This window comes from Scyliorhinus torazame, chromosome 13 (assembly GCF_047496885.1).
Source record: "Scyliorhinus torazame isolate Kashiwa2021f chromosome 13, sScyTor2.1, whole genome shotgun sequence".
NCBI lineage: Eukaryota > Metazoa > Chordata > Chondrichthyes > Carcharhiniformes > Scyliorhinidae > Scyliorhinus > Scyliorhinus torazame.
This window is the reverse complement of record NC_092719.1, coordinates 90,121,375-90,147,238: the sequence shown is the minus strand read 5'-3', so window position 1 is coordinate 90,147,238 and position 25,864 is coordinate 90,121,375. Positions and strand designations below refer to the sequence as shown.

The following is a 25,864-nucleotide window of genomic DNA, read 5'->3' as shown; positions in this document are numbered from 1 at the left end:
ATTAAGAGAGACCACCATGTGTTCGATCTCTCTTGGACCTGGCGCTCAGGCAACGTCTATCTCCAATTGCAGCACCACCAGAAGCAAGTCCAAGTTCAATGCCCGCTACCAGACGGATGAGCCTAGCTGAGCAGCAGTTACTTCTCCAGACCCAGTAGATCCAGATTTGAACAAAGGCCACTGTTCCTCTGACCTAAGCCGGGTGCCTGAAGTTAAGTACAGGTTGTCATAGTTGTTAGGTGTAGTTTAACTAGTAGTGTTTATGTTGCATGATTAATTGTGTGTGTAAATAAAGTACCATTGATCTTGAACTAATTAACTGGTGTTTGGCTCTTTGATCGATATCCGGTTGAACTTTGTGGTGGTATCATTTGATACCTGGCGACTCTGAGCAATATAATATCGAGATCTAAAGAAAGAAGGGCAACCTTATTGATTGCCATATTTATAGCAGGTAAAAAAAGGCACCAGGGATACCGGGACTCGGGCTACCGGGGCTCGGGATACCGGGGCTCGGGGTACCGGAGCTCGGGATACCGGCATTTACACCTTTCAATCACTCTCTGAAAACCCATAGTCACCAATACTGCATCCTGATTATCCAATCACCACCTCAGGAACAATACTAAATCTTTAAATTTGCTGTCTGGATTTCTAAATGTTCACTAACTTTAACTCAAATTATGGATTCTAAATAGTTCCACAATTGACATTAGAGTTAGCAATATAACTTTAAGAGCATCTTCTTACCAAGTCCCCCGTACCTGATGGTGGAGTGGGTTCACGGTAATCCCCACTGCTAATCTGCCGGACCAGGTTTCTGTGGTCACACCCATCAAATGGCATTGCCCCATAAACCAGGGTGTAGAGTAGCACGCCAAGGGCCCAGCTGTCTACCTGTGAAAGGAGGGAAGAAGGACACAAATCACATACACCTTGCAGCAATGTATAGCAGATAGTGACAGCTTCCACACATTCACAAACTATTCAGATTGGAAATCTCTCAGTATAGAGGATTTCTCATCTGTAATTATGCACACATATGACCAGCAGAGTTCCTGGTTCGGTGTTTAGATTGTAATGGTGCTTTGAGATTGAGCTGGTATTGTTCAATCGATACTAACCTGTCTCCCACAAACATTGCAATGTGGTTCCCCTAGCATCACTCGACCCACATCTGATGTTAGATTTGGTAGTTTTGCAATCTAGAACTTGGGGGACATAGCTCATGCACATTTATTATAAAAACTGACAAAGGGAAATATTTCTTCCATAACTGTCCACACTAAAGGTGCTGTAATAGATTTCTGAAATCAAATCTCAAGGATAACTCCTTAATGGAGCTGTGATTGTGACAACTCCATATGGTGCTTCCCTGCTGAAAGTTCCAGGATTCTTTTCCATTCACACTGGTTGTTCAGTTTCTCACTCAGTCCGGTACGTCAGCAGAGAAGTAGAAATCCTCATTGCCTCGTCGACACAATCCATTTCTTCATCGTGTTGTTTGGAATTGTGAGAAATGAACATTGTGTTGTTTTTACATGTCACAAGTGGAGTACCACAAGGATCTGTTCTGGGGCCGTTGCTGTTTGTCATTTTTATCAATGACCTAGAGGAAGGCGCAGAAGGGTGGGTGAGTAAATTTGCAGACGATACTAAACTCGGTGGTGTTGTCGATAGTGTGGAAGGAAGTAGCAGGTTACAGAGGGATATAGATAAGCTGCAGTGCTGGGCTGAGAGGTGGCAAATGGAGTTTAATGTAGAGAAGTGTGAGGTGATTCACTTTGGAAGGAATAACAGGAATGTGGAATATTTGGCTAATGGAAAAGTTCTTGAAAGTGTGGATGAGCAGAGGGATCTAGGTGTCCATGTACATAGATCCCTGAAAGTTGCCACCCAGGTTGATAGGGTGGTGAAGAAGGCCTATGGAGTGTTGGCCTTTATTGGTAGAGGGATTGAGTTCCGGAGTCAGGAGGTCATGTTGCAGCTGTACAGAACTCTGGTACGGCCGCATTTGGAGTATTGCGTACAGTTTTGGTCACCGCATTATAGGAAGGTCGTGGAGGCTTTGGAGCGGGTGCAGAGGAGATTTACCAGGATGTTGCCTGGTATGGAGGGAAAAACTTATGAGGAAAGGCTGATGGACTTGAGGTTGTTTTCGTTGGAGAGAAGAAGGTTAAGAGGAGACTTAATAGAGGCATACAAAATGATCAGAGGGTTAGATAGGGTGGACAGTGAGAGCCTTCTCCCGCGGATGGAAATGGCTAGCACGAGGGGACATAGCCTTAAACTGAGGGGTAATAGATATAGGACAGAGGTCAGAGGTAGGTTCTTTACGCAAAGAGTAGTGAGGCCGTGGAATGCCCTACCTGCTACAGTAGTGAACTCGCCAACATTGAGGGCATTTAAAAGTTTATTGGATAAACATATGGATGATAATGGTATAGTGTAGGTTAGATGGCTTTTGTTTCGGTGCAACATCGTGGGCCGAAGGGCCTGTACTGCACTGTATTGTTCTATGTTCTATGTTCTATATACTCTGGTTCACAATTAAGATGTCAACAATGAAGCATGATGGGAAAATTAACATGTCAAGTTCTGAGTAAGCTATAGTGAGCAAATTATTATAACGATGTACCAGAATGACCTTCGGGGAAGAACGGAATGTACAACAGAACTTGCTAAGCAAGGGGGAGATAGCAGGTGCAAGCAAAGGGCCTCATTCTTATCTTTAACTGCCAAATCACTGTGTAAGGGAGAGAAGAAATAAGGGAACTGCCCTGTCTATAGTGTGTGGGATGTGTTTCTCACGGATGGTTTCCCACGGATTGTATTTTCATGGATTGTATATAACAAAGTGATGCTGTGTGAATTCTTTGAGTCTGCTATTGCTTACTGGAGGCACCCACTGTTGCAAGATCGATAATAAATACTTCTTCAGAATTTGACTAAGTGTAAATTATTAACATTAACATTAACAGTGTTTCTCACAATTGGGGGCTCGTGGCCGGGATAGTTTTTCATTGATCAGTGGGGGCGGCTCAAGAGGAACCAAGAAGACGCGTCCCGTTATTTAAACGGTCTCGTACTTCATCTTGAGTAGTCACCCACGGTCAACTGAACACGTTCCTAGGGTAGTCATTCTGAAGAAGCAAGTAACGGATTATAGTGGCAGGCACGCCGTGAGGGAAAGTCAGGCAACTCTGTGCACGGAGCAAGATAAGAAAAACGGCTTTTAAGTACTACCTTGTTGACTTGGGTTCGTATCTAAACATCCACAGGGGCGGGTTGATGATATAAGGACTCTGGAGTTTATATCTAAACATCCGTATAAGTGTATGGGTGGATTGATGATATATAAGTGCTTTCAGGATTGTGATTGTTGTGACAGGGTCATAACTAGACACTTTACTTAGAAATAAGTGAAAGTTGAGTACATTACAATGGGAAGTAAAAACTCGAAACAAGGAGACGGCGTTGATAAGAGAATCCCTAAGAATATCCCACCAGAAAGTCCAGTGGGTCGGATGTTAGTGAATTGGGATTTTGAGAGCCACGTACAAGAAATGAGGACAGGAAAACAATGATAAAATTTTGTTGCTTCACATGGATAAAAGAAGCAATCCGTAAACCCTCAGTCTTTTGGCCGAAATACGGTTCAGACGAAGATTGGGTGTGCCAAATTTTGAATATATATGTCAATGATAAAAGACCCTGTTCCGATAAAGAAGTAAGTTACGCGAGTTGTTGGCTTCCCAGCAGGAACGCCACCCGAATATATCCATTAATCCCACAGGGCGAAGACGTTCGCACCGCCCCTTTTGAACAATGGGACGTCCTAGATAATTTGCTACCCCCTTATAAGAATAAGTCAAACGACGATAACTCGCCAGATAACCAACAAGTGAATAAAGGTAAATCAGAGGAAGCCCCTGAAGAAGCAGGAGGGAGTAAAATGATATTAAGATCCACAAAAGGACAGATAAAGGAACCAGAAATAACGAAACTGAACCCCCTTTGGGAAGTCCCGATTGGAGATGGAGACATAGGATTTGTAAATTCTCCTTTAAATTCAGGAGAAGTCAGAGCATTCAAAAAAAGAACAGAAAACGAAAATGTTGGTTGCAACTGTAAATGAGGTAGTGAGCAAACAGGGACAGAGAGAGAGAGGGAGACAGGCACAGAGAGAGAGAGACAGAGAGAGAGAGATACAGAGAACAGAGAGACAGAGAGAGAAAGATACAGAGAAAGAGAGAGACAGAGAGAGAGATACAGAGAACAGAGAGAGAGAGAGACAGAGACAGAGAGAGAGAGAGATACAGAGAGAGAGAGAGAGAGACAGAGATACAGAGAGACAGAGATACAGAGAGAGAGAGAGGCAGAGAGAGAGATACAGAGAACAGAGAAAGAGAGAGACAGAGACAGAGAGAGAGAGATACAGAGAGACAGAGAAAGAGAGAGACAGAGAGAGAGATACAGAGAACAGAGAGAGAGAGAGACAGAGACAGAGAGAGAGAGATACAGAGAGACAGAGATACAGAGAGACAGAGAGAGAGAGAGAGATACAGAGACAGAGAGATACAGAGATAGAGAGACAGAGAGAGAGAGACAGAGAGCGAGAGATACAGAGACAGAGAGAGAGAGACAGAGAGAGAGATACAGAGAACAGAGAGAAAGAGAGAGATACAGAGAACAGAGAGAGAGAGAGAGAGACAGAGACAGAGAGAGAGAGAGATACAGAGAGAGAGAGATACAGAGAGATAGAGATACAGAGAGACAGAGAGAGAGATACAGAGACAGAGAGAGAGACAGGGAGCGAGAGATACAGAGACAGAGAGAGAGAGACAGAGAGAGAGATACAGAGACAGAGAGAGAGAGACAGAGAGCGAGAGATACAGAGACAGAGAGAGAGAGACAGAGAGAGAGATACAGAGAACAGAGAGAGAGAGAGAGATACAGAGAACAGAGAGAGACAGAGACAGAGAGAGAGAGAGATACAGAGAGACAGAGATACAGAGAGACAGAGAGAGAGAGAGATACAGAGACAGAGAGATACAGAGATAGAGAGACAGAGAGAGAGAGACAGAGCGCGAGAGATACAGAGACAGAGAGAGAGAGACAGAGACAGAGAGATACAGAGAACAGAGAGAGAGAGATACAGAGAGATAGAGAGAGAAAGAGACACAGAGAGACAGAGAGAGAGATACAGAGAACAGAGAGAGACAGAGAGAGAGATACAGAGAACAGAGAGAGAGGGACAGAGACAGAGAGAGATACAGAGAAAGAGAGATACAGAGAGACAGAGAGAGAGAGAGATACAGAGACAGAGAGATACAGAGATAGAGAGACAGAGAGAGACAGAGAGCGAGAGATACAGAGACAGAGAGAGAACGACAGACAGAGAGATACAGAGAACAGAGAGAGAGAGAGATACAGAGAGACAGAGAGAGAAAGAGACACAGAGAGACAGAGAGAGAGAGATACAGAGAACAGAGAGAGACAGAGAGAGAGATACAGAGAACAGAGAGAGAGAGACAGAGACAGAGAGAGAGAGAGATACAGAGAGAGAGAGACAGGCAGAGAGAGAGAGATACAGAAAGACAGAGAGAGAGATACAGACAGACAGAGAGAGACAGAGACAGAGAGAGATACAGAGACAGAGAGAGAGACAGAGAGATACAGAGAGACAGAGAGAGACAGGCAGAGAGAGAGACAAAGAGATACAGAGACAGAGAGAGAGAGAGAGAGAGAAAGAGGCAGAGAGAGACAGAGAGAGAGAGAGAGAGAGACAGAGAAGGCTGCAACATGCCTGGAGTCACTGTTTCAATACAGAGGGAGAGAGAGAGACAGACAGAGAAGGCTGCAACATGCCTGGAGTCACTGTTTCAATACAGAGAGAGAGAGAGAGAGACAGAGAAGGCTGCAACATGCCTGGAGTCACTGTTTCAATACAGAGAGAGAGAGAGAGAGAGACAGTTTGTTACAGAGAAGGCTCAAATACTGAACTATCACCCGTGGGAAGGCTGAAATAATAATTCTGGAGCAAATAGTTCCCCGATACGGGTTGGTAGAAAATATAGACTCGGACAGGGGAAGTCACTTTACCTCCTTGGTCTTATCAACCGCAGTGTCAGTTCCCTGTCCGGCAAAGTTCCCAATATAGCATTCAACCCTGCCAACCGCAGGGGCCCAACAACCAGGCATTTCAAACTAATTATTATAATTAATAAATTAATCAAATTTGATACTACTGATTCAGTATTAATAAATTATACAATATAATACAGTCAAACAGTTGATTGATCAGTAACATTTCAATAATAATATGGGAATGAAAGTACAACATTCTGCAATTTGACATCTTCTGGATTATACACAGAAGCTTGTTGAAAGGGTTGGTTTACTTGCAGAGACAAAAAGAGGCGTATAGCTTGGAATGATGCCATTTGCATCTCCAAACTTTAAAAAAAAATATATATATATATATTTGTCACTCAAAAGGACTGGGAGTAAAAGTTGGATTGCTGCCAAGTTCCCGTTATCAGGTGTCCTTGAACGATCTGTTCTTTTTAATCAAAGTTGTTTTGGTTTTTTAAGACCAGCTTCCACATCGTTTGAAGTTTTAATTTCCAGGCTAATTCTAAACATTTATTTTAAAATATCAAACACAATAACTTATTAAACATATAGGTTTTCTGTAGATGAATTCGTCGATTCTATTAAAGAAGGCACTACTAGAAGTTTGGAGATAAATTGGGACTTCCACACTCCTTGGCACCCCCCCCCCCCCCCCCCCCTCATCGGGACGGGTGGAAAGGATGAATCAAACTCTTAAAAATCATTTGTCAGAAATAATACTAGAAACTAGGCTCCCCTGGACAAAATGCTTACCGATAGCCCTTCTAAGAAAAGATTTGGGGTTGTCCCCATACGAAATGTTGTTCGGATTGCCATACCTTGGAACAATGGGGGAATTTCCCATTGCAGAATGTAAAGATATCTATGTAAAGAAATATATACTGGCACTGTTCCTCATTATCATTCCTCAGGAGACAAGGACTGTTAGCGCAGACACCTCCCCTTGAATTCGCAGTCCACAAATTTAAACCAGGAGATTGGGTACTGGTGAAATCGTGGAAAGAAAACAAGCTTCAACCCACTTGGGACGGGCCATTCCTGGTTTTGTTAACCACAGAGACTGCCATACGAACTGCTGAAAAAGATTGGACTCATTACAGCAGAACGAAGGGTCCCGTTAAATCACCGCCGGAACAGGAACAATGGCATGTGGAGGCCACTGAGGAACCATTTAAGATAAGATTGAAAAGACACTAAATCCTGAACTGTTCAATAATATGACGAAACTACAGCTAAAATGGACTATGCAATGTATAATAATATTAATGATGTGGGAGTTTGGAATCGGTCGTATGATTACATTGACAATCACAGAAAGTCGCTACCCTCAGGTAATACGAACTGATCTGTGCACCCTCATAGACTGCGTGTCAGCGGGGCAGGGAAAGGAGTTTAGGGTAGACTCTCTTCATTATTACCGAGGGGGGATGATTACGGAGAGGGAGGGTTGGCTGAAACGGTTCTGCCAATTGCCCAGAGGGGCACCACCGGTCGTCTCCATTCGCCAGATTAATGGTTATTCCCCCTCAACGTGCAATGCTGGTACTTGTCACCCCGTATACATCACCGTAAAACACACGGCCTGGATGGAGTCAGGAGAATGGAGTCAGGAGTCAGGGTTTGTTCACTTAGAAATGAGATATTCGGGGTGATCATGAGAAATGGCAAGACTGAATGCTGCTTCTGTATTTTATTAGACCAGGGAGCAACTCCCACTAATGACACTAGGGGCGACAAGGCGGAGAAAGAACAGGGAGTCAAAATAATTGAAGTAAAAGATTTAGAGCAAGCCTTTGAGATAGAGACCGGCTATGAGGAACAGAATGCGTGGATTGAGTGGGTGAGGTATTCGGCCCAGACGCTGAAGACAATTGTTATGCTTGCGCATCAGGTAGACCACAGGCCCACATGGAGCCCTTTCCACTGGGGTGGACAGAAAATAGAGGGAGCATGGAATGTATGATGGCCCTGTACCAAGATGAGACAGCCTGGGGCAACAAGACCTGCACTGCCCTATCTCTGATGTTTCCTCCTGTTAAGCAGAAACAATCAGCAAACCCTCCCTCCTTCTTGGTTACCGTGACGCATCACAAATCATGTATAAGTCGTTCTGATACGGGGCTAAGTAAAGATATGGGAGATCTCAAGACTTGTATTGAGACTAAGAACGTGACCACCCAGGGCAATTACTCATCACTAAAAATACCACGTGCGGATATATGGTGGTATTGCGGAGGAAAGAATCTAAGACCCACTCTACCCCACCCCCCCCCCCCCCCCCCCCCCCAATGGAAAGGGACATGCGCATTAGTTCAGCTCGCCATTCCGTTCAGCATAGCCTATGAAAGACAAGAGGAGAGGGGGAGTGTAAAAGGGGTACGATCTAAACGGGGCATACCTACCTCATTTGATGACAGGACTCCGTTGGCATTCCCAGAGGAGTACCAGATGAGTTCAAAGCCCGAAATCAGATTGCAGCTGGGTTCGAGTCCCTCTTCTGGTGGGTTATGATCAATAAGAATGTGGATTGGATAAACTATATATACTATAATCAACAGAGGTTCATCAATTATACCAGGGATGCCGTGAAGGGTATAGCAGAACAACTGGACGCAACCAGTAGAATGCCTGGGAGAATAGATTGGCTCTGGATATGATTTTGCAGAGAAAGGTGGTGTATGCGTTATGCTCAAAGGACAGTGTTGCACGTTTATCCCCAACAACACGGCACCCGACGGATCGATTACCCGTGCGCTACAAGGGTTAACCACTCTGGCTGTGGAAATGGCAGACAACTCAGGGGCAGACACATCCATGACTGGGTGGCTTGAATCATTGTTTGGGAAATGGAAAGGGTTAATTGTATCCATCCTCACCTCCATCATCGTGGTCATAGGAGCATTGGTGGCAATAGGCTGCTGCATCATCCCGTGTGTAAGAGGCTTGGTGCAGAGGCTCATCAAAACAGCCTTGACCAAGCAGATGCCCCTGGGTCAGGGTACCATTTGCCTACTAGAAAGTTGGGAGAATGAAGGGGGGGACGGCCCCATAGAAAGGGAAGTTGAGAGGATGTTGGACAATTTTGGGGTAGGTTAGAGGAGGCTACGAAGTGTAAAAAGCAACAACAGTAAAAAGAAAAAAATGGGGATTTGTGAGAAATGAACATTGTGTTGTTTTTACATGTATATACTCTGGTTCACAATTAAGATGTCAACAATGAAGCATGATGGGAAAATTAACATGTCAAGTTCTGAGTAAGCTATAGTGAGCGAATTATTATAACGATGTACCAGAATGACCTTCGGGGAAGAACGGAATGTACAACAGAACTTGCTAAGCAAGGGGGAGATAGCAGGTGCAAGCAAAGGGCCTCATTCTTATCTTTAACTGCCAAATCACTGTGTAAGGGAGAGAAGAAATAAGGGAACTGCCCTGTCTATAGTGTGTGGGATATGTTTCTCAGGGATGGTTTCCCACGGATTGTATTTTCATGGATTGTATATAACAAAGTGATGCTGTGTGAATTCTTTGAGTCTGCTATTGCTTACTGGAGGCACCCACTCTTGCAAGATCGATAATAAATACTTCTTCAGAATTTGACTAAGTGTAAATCTTTTATTAAGTGAGCGGTGTTTCTCACAGAATGACTCACAGTAAACTATTAACTGTCCCATTCACATGGTCAGTGTTATACTGACTAGACAGGTCTTCCAGCAATACTTCAAATGAATAATTCCAAAATTATTAAATGACCCTTAAATCAATGACTGAGAATTTTTAAAAGACCTGAAGCATCATCATATTGGACTCAAAATGTCAACCCTGTTTCTGCCAGATCGGTGTTTCCAGAATTGTCTGTTTTTATTTAAATTTTTAAAAAGTGACTGCTGGTAAATTAAAATGTCAAATGCTTCACCAGTGAATATCTATTCGGTCAGGATAGTCAAACATAAGGAGGTTGATTCCTTTGCCAGTCTCTGGCTTAACCCAGTAATTTACTGGTTAATTCTCCAGCTTCTGGCACTAACTTGGTAATTCACTGGTTAACTTACAACCTGTGGTACCAACTTGGTAATTTTCTGCAGTACTAACCTAGTAATACACTGGTTAACTCACCATAGAATCATAAAATTTACAGTACAGAAGGAGGCTATTTGGCCCATTGATACAACACCAGCCCTTGGAAAGAGCACCCTACATAAACCCATAACTCCACCCTATCCTAATAACCCAGTATACCCACCTAACCTTTTGGACACGAAGGGCAATTTAGCATGGCCAATCCACCTAACCTGCACGTCTTTGAACTGTGGGAGGTAAATGGAGCACCAGGAGGAAACCCACGCAGACACGGGGAGAATGTGCGACTCCACACAGACAGTGACCCAAGTCGGGAATCGAATCCGGGTCCTTGGCGCTCTGAAGTAACTGTGCTAACCACTGTGCTACCGTACCGCCCCAGTCTGCAGCACAGACCCAGTAATACACTGGTTAACACTCCAGCATGTGGCACTAACCCAGTGATTCCGAGGTTAACTCTCCAGCATGTGGCACTAACCCAGTGATTTGCAGGTTAACTCTCCAGCCTGTGGCACTAACCCAGTGATTCGCAGGTTAACTCTCCAGCATGTGGTACTAACCCAGTGATTCCGAGGTTAACTCTCCAGCATGTGGCACTAACCCAGTGATTTGCAGGTTAACTCTCCAGCCTGTGGCACTAACCCAGTGATTCCGAGGTTAACTCTCCAGCCTGTGGCACTAACCCAGTGATTTGCAGGTTAACTCTCCAGCCTGTGGCACTAACCCAGTGATTCGCAGGTTAACTCTCCAGCCGGTGGCACTAACCCAGTGATTCGCAGGTTAACTATCCAGCCTGTGGCACTAACCCAGTGATTCGCAGGTTAACTCTCCAGCCTGTGGCACTAACCCAGTGATACACTTGTTAACTCTCCAGCCGGTGGCACTAACCCAGTGATACACTGGTTAACTCTCCAACCTGTGGCACTAACCCAGTGATTCACAGGTTAACTCTCCAGCATGTGGCACTAACCCAGTGATTCGCAGGTTAACTCTCCAGCCTGTGGCACTAACCCAGTGATTCGCAGGTTAACTCTCCAGCCTGTGGCACTAACCCAGTGATACACTTGTTAACTCTCCAGCCTGTGGCACTAACCCAGTGATTCGCAGGTTAACGCTCCAGCATGTGGCACTAACCCAGTGATTTGCAGGTTAACTCTCCAGCCTGTGGCACTAACCCAGTGATTCGCAGGTTAACTCTCCAGCCTGTGGCACTAACCCAGTGATTCACAGGTTAACTCTCCAGCCGGTGGCACTAACCCAGTGATTTGCAGGTTAACTATCCAGCCTGTGGCACTAACCCAGTGATTCGCAGGTTAACTCTCCAGCCTGTGGCACTAACCCAGTGATACACTTGTTAACTCTCCAGCCGGTGGCACTAACCCAGTGATACACTGGTTAACTCTCCAACCTGTGGCACTAACCCAGTGATTCGCAGGTTAACTCTCCAGCCTGTGGCACTAACCCAGTGATTCGCAGGTTAACTCTCCAGCATGTGGCACTAACCCAGTGATTCGCAGGTTAACTCTCCAGCCTGTGGCACTAACCCAGTGATTCGCAGGTTAACTCTCCAGCCTGTGGCACTAACCCAGTGATACACTGGTTAACTCTCCAACCTGTGGCACTAACCCAGTGATACACTTGTTAACTCTCCAGCCGGTGGCACTAACCCAGTGATACACTGGTTAACTCTCCAACCTGTGGCACTAACCCAGTGATTCGCAGGTTAACTCTCCAGCCTGTGGCACTAACCCAGTGATTCGCAGGTTAACTCTCCAGCATGTGGCACTAACCCAGTGATTCGCAGGTTAACTCTCCAGCCTGTGGCACTAACCCAGTGATTCGCAGGTTAACTCTCCAGCCTGTGGCACTAACCCAGTGATACACTGGTTAACTCTCCAACCTGTGGCACTAACCCAGTGATACACTGGTTAACTCTCCAACCTGTGGCACTAACCCAGTGATGCGCAGGTTAACTCTCCAACCTCTGACACTAACCCAGTGATTCCGAGGTTAACTCTCCAGCCTGTGGCACTAACCCAGTGATTTGCAGGTTAACTCTCCAGCCTGTGGCACTAACCCAGTGATTCGCAGGTTAACTCTCCAGCCTGTGGCACTAACCCAGTGATACACTTGTTAACTCTCCAGCCTGTGGCACTAACCCAGTGATTCCGAGGTTAACTCTCCAGCCTGTGGCACTAACCCAGTGATACACTTGTTAACTCTCCAGCCTGTGGCACTAACCCAGTGATTCCGAGGTTAACTCTCCAGCCTGTGGCACTAACCCAGTGATTCGCAGGTTAACTCTCCAGCCTGTGGCACTAACCCAGTGATTCGCAGGTTAACTCTCCAGCCTGTGGCACTAACCCAGTGATTCGCAGGTTAACTCTCCAGCCTGTGGCACTAACCCAGTGATTCGCAGGTTAACTCTCCAGCCTGTGGCACTAACCCAGTGATTCGCAGGTTAACTATCCAGCCTGTGGCACTAACCCAGTGATTCCGAGGTTAACTCTCCAGCCTGTGGCACTAACCCAGTGATTCGCAGGTTAACTATCCAGCCTGTGGCACTAACCCAGTGATTCCGAGGTTAACTCTCCAGCCTGTGGCACTAACCCAGTGATACACTGGTTAACTCTCCAGCCTGTGGCACTAACCCAGTGATTCCGAGGTTAACTCTCCAGCCTGTGGCACTAACCCAGTGATACACTGGTTAACTCTCCAGCCTGTGGCACTAACCCAGTGATACACTGGTTAACTCTCCAGCATGTGGCACTAACCCAGTGATTTGCAGGTTAACTCTCCAGCCTGTGGCACTAACCCAGTGATTCGCAGGTTAACTCTCCAGCCTGTGGCACTAACCCAGTGATTCCGAGGTTAACTCTCCAGCCTGTGGCACTAACCCAGTGATACACTGGTTAACTCTCCAGCCTGTGGCACTAACCCAGTGATACACTGGTTAACTCTCCAGCCTGTGGCACTAACCCAGTGATTCGCAGGTTAACTCTCCAGCCTGTGGCACTAACCCAGTGATACACTGGTTAACTCTCCAGCCTGTGGCACTAACCCAGTGATTCACAGGTTAACTCTCCAGCCTGTGGCACTAACCCAGTGATACACTGGTTAACTCTCCAACCTGTGGCACTAACCCAGTGATTCGCAGGTTAACACTCCAGCCTGTGGCACTAACCCAGTGATACACTGGTTAACTCTCCAACCTGTGGCACTAACCCAGTGATTCGCAGGTTAACTCTCCAGCCTGTGGCACTAACCCAGTGATACACTGGTTAACTCTCCAGCCTGTGGCACTAACCCAGTGATACACTGGTTAACTCTCCAACCTGTGGCACTAACCCAGTGATACACTGGTTAACTCTCCAACCTGTGGCACTAACCCAGTGATACACTGGTTAACTCTCCAGCCTGTGGCACTAACCCAGTGATTCGCAGGTTAACTCTCCAGCCTGTGGCACTAACCCAGTGATACACTGGTTAACTCTCCAGCCTGTGGCACTAACCCAGTGATTCGCAGGTTAACTCTCCAGCCTGTGGCACTAACCCAGTGATTCGCAGGTTAACTCTCCAGCATGTGGCACTAACCCAGTGATTCGCAGGTTAACTCTCCAGCCTGTGGCACTAACCCAGTGATTCGCAGGTTAACTCTCCAGCCGGTGGCACTAACCCAGTGATACACTGGTTAACTCTCCAGCCTGTGGCACTAACCCAGTGATTTGCAGGTTAACTCTCCAGCATGTGGCACTAACCCAGTGATTCGCAGGTTAACTCTCCAGCCTGTGGCACTAACCCAGTGATTCGCAGGTTAACTCTCCAGCCGGTGGCACTAACCCAGTGATACACTGGTTAACTCTCCAGCCTGTGGCACTAACCCAGTGATTTGCAGGTTAACTCTCCAGCATGTGGCACTAACCCAGTGATTTGCAGGTTAACTCTCCAGCCTGTGGTACTAACCCAGTGATTCGCAGGTTAACTCTCCAGCCTGTGGCACTAACCCAGTGATTCGCAGGTTAACTCTCCAGCATGTGGCACTAACCCAGTGATTTGCAGGTTAACTCTCCAGCCTGTGGCACTAACCCAGTGATTCACAGGTTAACTCTCCAGCCTGTGGCACTAACCCAGTGATACGCAGGTTAACTCTCCAGCCGGTGGCACTAACCCAGTGATACACTTGTTAGCTCTCCAGCCTGTGGCACTAACCCAGTGATTCACAGGTTAACTCTCCAGCATGTGGCACTAACCCAGTGATTCGCAGGTTAACTCTCCAGCCTGTGGCACTAACCCAGTGATACACTTGTTAACTCTCCAGCCTGTGGCACTAACCCAGTGATACACTTGTTAACTCTCCAGCCTGTGGCACTAACCCAGTGATACACTTGTTAACTCTCCAGCCTGTGGCACTAACCCAGTGATGCGCAGGTTAACTCTCCAGCCTGTGGCACTAACCCAGTGATTCGCAGGTTAACTCTCCAGCCTGTGGCACTAACCCAGTGATACACTTGTTAACTCTCCAGCCTGTGGCACTAACCCAGTGATTCCGAGGTTAACTCTCCAGCCTGTGGCACTAACCCAGTGATTCGCAGGTTAACTCTCCAGCCTGTGGCACTAACCCAGTGATACACTTGTTAACTCTCCAGCCTGTGGCACTAACCCAGTGATTCGCAGGTTAACGCTCCAGCATGTGGCACTAACCCAGTGATTCGCAGGTTAACTCTCCAGCCTGTGGCACTAACCCAGTGATTCGCAGGTTAACTCTCCAGCCTGTGGCACTAACCCAGTGATACACTGGTTAACTCTCCAGCCTGTGGCACTAACCCAGTGATTTGCAGGTTAACTCTCCAGCATGTGGCACTAACCCAGTGATTCGCAGGTTAACTCTCCAGCCTGTGGCACTAACCCAGTGATTCGCAGGTTAACGCTCCAGCATGTGGCACTAACCCAGTGATTCGCAGGTTAACGCTCCAGCATGTGGTACTAACCCAGTGATTCGCAGGTTAACTCTCCAGCCTGTGGCACTAACCCAGTGATACACTGGTTAACTCTCCAGCCTGTGGCACTAACCCAGTGATTCGCAGGTTAACTCTCCAGCCTGTGGCACTAACCCAGTGATACACTGGTTAACTCTCCAGCCTGTGGCACTAACCCAGTGATTCGCAGGTTAACTCTCCAGCCTGTGGCACTAACCCAGTGATTCGCAGGTTAACTCTCCAGCCTGTGGCACTAACCCAGTGATACACTTGTTAACTCTCCAGCCTGTGGCACTAACCCAGTGATTCGCAGGTTAACGCTCCAGCATGTGGCACTAACCCAGTGATTCGCAGGTTAACGCTCCAGCATGTGGTACTAACCCAGTGATTCGCAGGTTAACTCTCCAGCCTGTGGCACTAACCCAGTGATACACTGGTTAACTCTCCAGCCTGTGGCACTAACCCAGTGATTCGCAGGTTAACTCTCCAGCCTGTGGCACTAACCCAGTGATTCGCAGGTTAACTCTCCAGCATGTGGCACTAACCCAGTGATACACTGGTTAACTCTCCAGCCTGTGGCACTAACCCAGTGATTCGCAGGTTAACTCTCCAGCCTGTGGCACTAACCCAGTGATACACTGGTTAACTCTCCAGCCTGTGGCACTAACCCAGTGATTTGCAGGTTAACTCTCCAGCCTGTGGCACTAACCCAGTGATTTGCAGGTTAACTCTCCAGCCTGTGGCACTAACCCAGTGATTCGCAGGTTAACTCTCCAGCCTGTGGCACTAACCCAGTGATACACTTGTTAACTCTCCAGCCTGTGGCACTAACCCAGTGATTCGCAGGTTAACGCTCCAGCATGTGGCACTAACCCAGTGATTCGCAGGTTAACTCTCCAGCCTGTGGCACTAACCCAGTGATTCGCAGGTTAACTCTCCAGCCTGTGGCACTGACCCAGTGATACACTTGTTAACTCTCCAGCCTGTGGCACTAACCCAGTGATTCGCAGGTTAACGCTCCAGCATGTGGCACTAACCCAGTGATTCGCAGGTTAACGCTCCAGCATGTGGTACTAACCCAGTGATTCGCAGGTTAACTCTCCAGCCTGTGGCACTAACCCAGTGATTTGCAGGTTAACTCTCCAGCCTGTGGCACTAACCCAGTGATACACTGGTTAACTCTCCAGCCTGTGGCACTAACCCAGTGATTCGCAGGTTAACTCTCCAGCCTGTGGCACTAACCCAGTGATACACTGGTTAACTCTCCAGCCTGTGGCACTAACCCAGTGATTCGCAGGTTAACTCTCCAGCCTGTGGCACTAACCCAGTGATTCGCAGGTTAACTCTCCAGCCTGTGGCACTAACCCAGTGATACACTGGTTAACTCTCCAGCCTGTGGCACTAACCCAGTGATTCGCAGGTTAACTCTCCAGCCTGTGGCACTAACCCAGTGATTCGCAGGTTAACTCTCCAGCCTGTGGCACTAACCCAGTGATACACTTGTTAACTCTCCAGCCTGTGGCACTAACCCAGTGATTCGCAGGTTAACGCTCCAGCATGTGGCACTAACCCAGTGATTCGCAGGTTAACGCTCCAGCATGTGGTACTAACCCAGTGATTCGCAGGTTAACTCTCCAGCCTGTGGCACTAACCCAGTGATACACTGGTTAACTCTCCAGCCTGTGGCACTAACCCAGTGATTCGCAGGTTAACTCTCCAGCCTGTGGCACTAACCCAGTGATTCGCAGGTTAACTCTCCAGCATGTGGCACTAACCCAGTGATACACTGGTTAACTCTCCAGCCTGTGGCACTAACCCAGTGATTCGCAGGTTAACTCTCCAGCCTGTGGCACTAACCCAGTGATACACTGGTTAACTCTCCAGCCTGTGGCACTAACCCAGTGATTTGCAGGTTAACTCTCCAGCCTGTGGCACTAACCCAGTGATTTGCAGGTTAACTCTCCAGCCTGTGGCACTAACCCAGTGATTCGCAGGTTAACTCTCCAGCCTGTGGCACTAACCCAGTGATACACTTGTTAACTCTCCAGCCTGTGGCACTAACCCAGTGATTCGCAGGTTAACGCTCCAGCATGTGGCACTAACCCAGTGATTCGCAGGTTAACTCTCCAGCCTGTGGCACTAACCCAGTGATTCGCAGGTTAACTCTCCAGCCTGTGGCACTGACCCAGTGATACACTTGTTAACTCTCCAGCCTGTGGCACTAACCCAGTGATTCGCAGGTTAACGCTCCAGCATGTGGCACTAACCCAGTGATTCGCAGGTTAACGCTCCAGCATGTGGTACTAACCCAGTGATTCGCAGGTTAACTCTCCAGCCTGTGGCACTAACCCAGTGATTTGCAGGTTAACTCTCCAGCCTGTGGCACTAACCCAGTGATACACTGGTTAACTCTCCAGCCTGTGGCACTAACCCAGTGATTCGCAGGTTAACTCTCCAGCCTGTGGCACTAACCCAGTGATACACTGGTTAACTCTCCAGCCTGTGGCACTAACCCAGTGATTCGCAGGTTAACTCTCCAGCCTGTGGCACTAACCCAGTGATTCGCAGGTTAACTCTCCAGCCTGTGGCACTAACCCAGTGATACACTGGTTAACTCTCCAGCCTGTGGCACTAACCCAGTGATTCGCAGGTTAACTCTCCAGCCTGTGGCACTAACCCAGTGATTCGCAGGTTAACTCTCCAGCCTGTGGCACTAACCCAGTGATACACTTGTTAACTCTCCAGCCTGTGGCACTAACCCAGTGATTCGCAGGTTAACGCTCCAGCATGTGGCACTAACCCAGTGATTCGCAGGTTAACGCTCCAGCATGTGGTACTAACCCAGTGATTCGCAGGTTAACTCTCCAGCCTGTGGCACTAACCCAGTGATACACTGGTTAACTCTCCAGCCTGTGGCACTAACCCAGTGATTCGCAGGTTAACTCTCCAGCCTGTGGCACTAACCCAGTGATTCGCAGGTTAACTCTCCAGCATGTGGCACTAACCCAGTGATACACTGGTTAACTCTCCAGCCTGTGGCACTAACCCAGTGATTCGCAGGTTAACTCTCCAGCCTGTGGCACTAACCCAGTGATACACTGGTTAACTCTCCAGCCTGTGGCACTAACCCAGTGATTTGCAGGTTAACTCTCCAGCCTGTGGCACTAACCCAGTGATTTGCAGGTTAACTCTCCAGCCTGTGGCACTAACCCAGTGATTCGCAGGTTAACTCTCCAGCCTGTGGCACTAACCCAGTGATACACTTGTTAACTCTCCAGCCTGTGGCACTAACCCAGTGATTCGCAGGTTAACGCTCCAGCATGTGGCACTAACCCAGTGATTCGCAGGTTAACTCTCCAGCCTGTGGCACTAACCCAGTGATTCGCAGGTTAACTCTCCAGCCTGTGGCACTGACCCAGTGATACACTTGTTAACTCTCCAGCCTGTGGCACTAACCCAGTGATTCGCAGGTTAACGCTCCAGCATGTGGCACTAACCCAGTGATTCGCAGGTTAACGCTCCAGCATGTGGTACTAACCCAGTGATTCGCAGGTTAACTCTCCAGCCTGTGGCACTAACCCAGTGATTTGCAGGTTAACTCTCCAGCCTGTGGCACTAACCCAGTGATACACTGGTTAACTCTCCAGCCTGTGGCACTAACCCAGTGATTCGCAGGTTAACTCTCCAGCCTGTGGCACTAACCCAGTGATACACTGGTTAACTCTCCAGCCTGTGGCACTAACCCAGTGATTCGCAGGTTAACTCTCCAGCCTGTGGCACTAACCCAGTGATACACTTGTTAACTCTCCAGCCTGTGGCACTAACCCAGTGATTCGCAGGTTAACGCTCCAGCATGTGGCACTAACCCAGTGATTCGCAGGTTAACTCTCCAGCCTGTGGCACTAACCCAGTGATTCGCAGGTTAACTCTCCAGCCTGTGGCACTGACCCAGTGATACACTTGTTAACTCTCCAGCCTGTGGCACTAACCCAGTGATTCGCAGGTTAACGCTCCAGCATGTGGCACTAACCCAGTGATTCGCAGGTTAACGCTCCAGCATGTGGTACTAACCCAGTGATTCGCAGGTTAACTCTCCAGCCTGTGGCACTAACCCAGTGATTTGCAGGTTAACTCTCCAGCCTGTGGCACTAACCCAGTGATACACTGGTTAACTCTCCAGCCTGTGGCACTAACCCAGTGATTCGCAGGTTAACTCTCCAGCCTGTGGCACTAACCCAGTGATACACTGGTTAACTCTCCAGCCTGTGGCACTAACCCAGTGATTCGCAGGTTAACTCTCCAGCCTGTGGCACTAACCCAGTGATTCGCAGGTTAACTCTCCAGCCTGTGGCACTAACCCAGTGATACACTTGTTAACTCTCCAGCCTGTGGCACTAACCCAGTGATACACTGGTTAACTCTCCAGCCTGTGGCACTAACCCAGTGATTCGCAGGTTAACTCTCCAACCTGTGGCACTAACCCAGTGATTCCGAGGTTAACGCAAGTGATTTCTGGGAGGTAAGTCTCTCCTTTAAAAACACTTGCCTTTGCAGGAGCAGGCCAGTCGATTTCAGCGGGAGCGGTGCGTTCGTGATTTCTGGGAGACCTTCACAGGACCAGGCTAGTCAATTTCAGCGGTAAACACTTACCTGGTCCCGTTTTCGGTCCCTCTTTGCTGTTTTTTTTTAATTTTAGTGTTTAAGGCGGGAACAGGAAGTTCGACCCGCGGACTTCTGGGAAGACCCTCACCAATAAATTCTGGTGGAGAGGAAACCCGAGACACTACACATGTAGTGTCTCCCACCCACCCTCCTCCTCTAACCTAATAATAAATCCCATTGGTGTGAGGTAAGTACCATATTTTATTATTATTTTTTTTTTTAAATTTAATTTAGTTGTTAGCCAGATCTTGGTGGAAAGTTAGAGGAATGGCAGGGAAGGGAGTGCAATGTTCCTCCTGCAGGATGTTTGAGGTGAGGGATGCCGTTAGTGTCCCTGCTGATTTTACCTGCAGGAAGTGCTGCCATCTCCAGCTCCTCCAAGACCGAGTTAGGGAACTGGAGCTGGAGTTGGAAGAACTTCGGATCATTCGGGAGGCAGAGGGGGTCATAGATAGCAGCTTCAGGGAATTAGTTACACCAAAGATTGGAGATAGATGGGTAACTGTAAGAGGGACTGGGAAGAAGCAGTCAGTGCAGGGATCCCCTGCGGTTGTTCCCCTGAGAAACAAGTATACCGCTTTGGATACTTGTGGGGGGGGGGACTTACCAGGGGTAAGCCATGGGGTACGGGCCTCCGGCACGGAGTCTGTCCCTGTTGCTCAGAAGGGAAGGGGGGAGAGGAGCAGAGCATTAGTAATTGGGGACTCGATAGTCAGGGGCACAGATAGGAGATTTTGTGGGAGCGTGAGAGACTCACGTTTGGTATGTTGCCTCCCAGGTGCAAGGGTACGTGATGTCTCGGATCGTGTTTTCCGGGTCCTTAAGGGGGAGGGGGAGCAGCCCCAAGTCATGGTCCACATTGGCACTAACGACATAGGTAGGAAAGGGGACAAGGATGTCAGGCAGGCTTTCAGGGAGCTAGGATGGAAGCTCAGAACTAGAACAAACAGAGTTGTTATCTCTGGGTTGTTGCCCGTGCCACGTGATAGTGAGATGAGGAATAGGGAGAGAGAGCAATTAAACACGTGGCTACAGGGATGGTGCAGGCGGGAGGGATTCAGATTTCTGGATAACTGGGGCTCTTTCTGGGGAAGGTGGGACCTCTACAGACAGGATGGTCTACATCTGAACCTGAGGGGCACAAATATCCTGGGGGGGAGATTTGTTAGTGCTCTTTGGGGGGGTTTAAACTAATGCAGCAGGGGCATGGGAACCTGGATTGTAGTTTTAGGGTAAGGGAGAATGAGAGTATAGAGATCAGGAGCACAGATTTGACGTCGCAGGAGGGGGCCAGTGTTCAGGTAGGTGGTTTGAAGTGTGTCTACTTCAATGCCAGGAGTATACGAAATAAGGTAGGGGAACTGGCAGCATGGGTTGGTACCTGGGACTTGGATGTTGTGGCCATTTCGGAGACATGGATAGAGCAGGGACAGGAATGGATGTTGCAGGTTCCGGGGTTTAGGTGTTTTAGTAAGCTCAGAGAAGGAGGCAAAAGAGGGGGAGGTGTGGCGCTGCTAGTCAAGAGCAGTATTATGGTGGCGGAGAGGATGCTAGATGGGGACTCATCTTCCGAGGTAGTATGGGCTGAGGTTAGAAACATGAAAGGAGAGGTCACACTGTTGGGAGTCTTCTATCGGCCTCCAAATAGTTCTAGGGATGTAGAGGAAAGGATGGCGAGGATGATCCTGGATAAGAGCGAAAGTAACAGGGTAGTTATTATGGGAGACTTTAACTTTCCAAATATTGAGTGGAAAAGATATAGTTCGAGTGCATTAGATGGGTCGTTTTTTGTACAGTGTGTGCAGGAGGGTTTCCTGACACAATATGTTGACAGGCCAACAAGAGGCGAGGCCACGTTGGATTTGGTTTTGGGTAATGAACCAGGCCAGGTGTTGGATTTGGAGGTAGGAGAGCACTTTTGGGACAGTGACCACAATTCGGTGACGTTTACGTTAATGATGGAAAGGGATAAGTATACACCGCAGGGCAAGAGTTATAGCTGGGGGAAGGGCAATTATGACGCCATTGGACGTGACTTGGGGGGGATAAGGTGGAGAAGTAGGCTGCAAGTGTTGGGCACACTGGATAAGTGGAGCTTGTTCAAGGATCAGCTACTGCGTGTTCTTGATAAGTATGTACCGGTCAGGCAGGGAGGAAGGTGCCGAGCGAGGGAACCGTGGTTTACCAAAGAAGTGGAATCTCTTGTTAAGAGGAAGAAGGAGGCCTATGTGAAGATGAGGTGTGAAGTTTCAGTTGGGGCGATGGAAAGTTACAAGGTAGCGAGGAAGGATCTAAAGAGAGAGCTAAGATGAGCAAGGAGGGGACATGAGAAGTATTTGGCAGGTAGGATCAAGGAAAACCCAAAAGCTTTCTATAGGTATGTCAGGAATAAGCGAATGACTAGGGAAAGAGTAGGACCAGTCAAGGACAGGGATGGGAAGTTGTGTGTGGAGTCTGAAGAGATAGGCGAGATACTAAATGAATATTTTTCGTCAGTATTCACTCAGGAAAAAGATAATGTTGTGGAGGAGAATGCTGAGACCCAGGCTAATAGAATAGATGGCATTGAGGTACGTCGGGAAGAGGTGTTGGCAATTCTGGACAGGCTGAAAATAGATACGTCCCCGGGTCCTGATGGGATTTATCCTAGGATTCTCTGGGAGGCCAGGGAAGAGATTGCTGGACCTTTGGCTTTGATTTTAATGTCATCATTGGCTACAGGAATAGTGCCAGAGGACTGGAGGATAGCAAATGTGGTCCCTTTGTTCAAAAAGGGGAGCAGAGACAACCCCGGCAACTATAGACCAGTGAGCCTCACGTCTGTAGTGGGTAAAGTCTTGGAGGGGATTATAAGAGACAAGATTTATAATCATCTAGATAGGAATAATATGATCAGGGATAGTCAGCATGGCTTTGTGAAGGGTAGGTCATGCCTCACAAACCTTATTGAGTTCTTTGAGAAGGTGACTGAACAGGTAGACGAGGGTAGAGTAGTTGATGTGGTGTATATGGATTTCAGCAAAGCGTTTGATAAGGTTCCCCACGGTAGGCTATTGCAGAAAATACGGAGGCTGGGGATTGAGGGTGATTTAGAGACGTGGATCAGAAACTGGCTAGCTGAAAGAAGACAGAGGGTGGTGGTTGATGGGAAATGTTCAGATTGGAGTTCAGTTACAAGTGGAGTACCACAAGGATCTGTTCTGGGGCCGTTGCTGTTTGTCATTTTTATCAATGACCTAGAGGAAGGTGCAGAAGGGTGGGTGAGTAAATTTGCAGACGATACTCAAGTCGGTGGTGCTGTCGATAGTGTGGAAGGATGTAGCAGGTTACAGAGGGATATAGATAAGCTGCAGAGCTGGGCTGAGAGGTGGCAAATGGAGTTTAATGTAGAGAAGTGTGAGGTGATTCACTTTGGAAGGAATAACAGGAATGCGGAATATTTGGCTAATGGTGAAGTTCTTGGAAGTGTGGATGAGCAGAGGGATCTAGGTGTCCATGTACATAGATCCCTGAAAGTTGCCACCCAGGTTGATAGGGTTGTGAAGAAGGCCTATGGAGTGTTGGCCTTTATTGGTAGAGGGATTGAGTTCCGGAGTCAGGAGGTCATGTTGCAGCTGTACAGAACTCTGGTACGGCCGCATTTGGAGTATTGCGTACAGTTCTGATCACCGCATTATAGGAAGGACGTGGAGGCTTTGGAGCGGGTGCAGAGGAGATTTACCAGGATGTTGCCTGGTATGGAGGGAAAATCTTATGAGGAAAGGCTGATGGACTTGAGGTTGTTTTCGTTGGAGAGAAGAAGGTTAAGAGGAGACTTAATAGAGGCATACAAAATGATCAGGGGGTTGGATAGGGTGGACAGTGAGAGCCTTCTCCCGTGGATGGAAATGGCTGGCACGAGGGGACATAGCTTTAAGCTGAGGGGTAATAGATATAGGACAGAGGTCAGAGGTAGGTTCTTTACGCAAAGAGTAGTGAGGCCGTGGAATGCCCTACCTGCTACAGTAGTGAACTCGCCAACATTGAGGGCATTTAAAAGTTTATTGGATAAACATGTGGATGATAATGGCATAGTGTAGGTTAGATGGCTTTTGTTTCGGTGCAACATCGTGGGCCGAAGGGCCTTTACTGCGCTGTATTGTTCTATGTTCTATGTTCTAACTCTCCAGCCTGTGGTACTAACCCAGTGATTCGCTGGTTAACTCTCCAGCCTGTGGCACTAACCCAGTGATACACTGGTTAACTCTCCAGCCTGTGGCACTAACCCAGTGATACACTGGTTAACTCTCCAACCTGTGGCACTAACCCAGTGATACACTGGTTAACTCTCCAGCATGTGGCACTAACCCAGTGATTCGCAGGTTAACTCTCCAGCATGTGGTACTAACCCAGTGATTCCGAGGTTAACTCTCCAGCATGTGGCACTAACCCAGTGATACACTGGTTAACTCTCCAGCCTGTGGCACTAACCCAGTGATTCTGAGGTTAACTCTCCAGCCTGTGGCACTAACCCAGCGATTCGCAGGTTAACTCTCCAGCATGTGGCACTAACCCAGTGATTCCGAGGTTAACTCTCCAGCATGTGGCACTAACCCAGTGATACACTGGTTAACTCTCCAGCGTGTGGCACTAACCCAGTAATACACTGGTTAACTCTCCAGCATGTGGCACTAACCCAGTGATTTGCAGGTTAACTCTCCAGCCTGTGGCACTAACCCAGTGATTCCGAGGTTAACTCTCCAGCCTGTGGCACAACCCAGTAATACACTGGTTAACTCTCCAGCATGTGGCACTAACCCAGTGATTCGCAGGTTAACTCTCCAGCATGTGGCACTAACCCAGTGATTCCGAGGTTAACTCTCCAGCATGTGGCACACACCCAGTGATACACTGGTTAACTCTCCAGCCTGTGGCACTAACCCAGTGATTCTGCGGTTAACTCTCCAGCCTGTGGCACTAACCCAGTGTTACACTGGTTAACTCTCCAACCTGTGGCACTAACCCAGTGATACACTCACTAACTCACCATTCTGCGACACTAACCCAGTGATACACTGGTTAACTCACCAGTCTGCTGTACTAACCCAGTGATACACTAGTTAACTCTCCATCCTGTGGCACTAACTCAGTGATACACTGGTTAACTCACCAGTCTGTGGCACTAATCCAGCAATATACTGGTTAACTCTCCAGCCTGTGGCACTAATCCAGCGATACACTGGTTAACTCATCAGTCTGCGGCACTAACCTCTGGGCCATGATAGGGACGGCCATTGACGATTTCTGGTGAAGCGTATAGAGGGCTTCCGCAGAATGTTTGCAAAAAAGTGTCCTTCTTGAACAGACTGGAGAGTCCAAAGTCTGCAATCTGTAAAGGAATTACATAGCATCAACATTTTAATAATTGCAAATAATATGTAAAATCTCTGCTGTAATTTCACATTATGGAGACCCCCTCCATATCGTTAAACCCACCTGGTGGTATTGCAACGGGCACTGGAATGGGGAGGGGGTGAGGCAGAGAGTGCTGGAGTGGGGGGAGGGGGATAGGAGGTGTTAAATGGTTGTTGTAAGAGATAATGGAGAGGTCATTACAGAGTGTCTTGACCAGGGGGTCATACCTACAGTCAGAGACAGAGCAGATAATGAGGTCCTACAGTCGGAGAGCACGATATTTAGGACCTATAGTCAGAGAGAGAGAGCCGGTATTGACAACCTTGTCAGAGAGAGTGGGTATTGAGGACGTATAGTCAGAGACAGAGCAGGTATTAATGACCTGCAGTCAGAGTGAGTGATACTGAGGATCTACAATAACAGAGATAGCTGACATTGAGGACCTACAGTCACACACGCAGCCGATACTAAAGACCTACAGTCACTGAGAGCCGATATAAAGGACCTACAGTCGGAAGGAGAGTGGGTATTGAGGACCTACAGTAAAAGAGAATAAGGAACATTACAGCACAGGAACAGGCCCTTTGGCCCACCAAGCTTGTGCTGATCCAGAT

The 25,864-nt window shown here is 47.8% G+C and overlaps 1 protein-coding gene across 1 annotated transcript in view; it reads right to left on the bottom strand.

Annotated features, from left to right (window-relative positions):
- The window catches only part of LOC140388183 (NUAK family SNF1-like kinase 1), a 314,941-nt gene that overhangs the window by 27,775 nt on the left and 261,302 nt on the right, over positions 1-25,864 (bottom strand). The window contains exons 5-6 of the mRNA XM_072471946.1: positions 25,105-25,224; positions 765-897 (exon numbers count right to left, since the gene is read on the bottom strand). Coding sequence (XP_072328047.1) covers positions 765-897; positions 25,105-25,224 — 253 coding nt within the window. The remainder of the gene's footprint in view (positions 1-764; positions 898-25,104; positions 25,225-25,864) is intronic.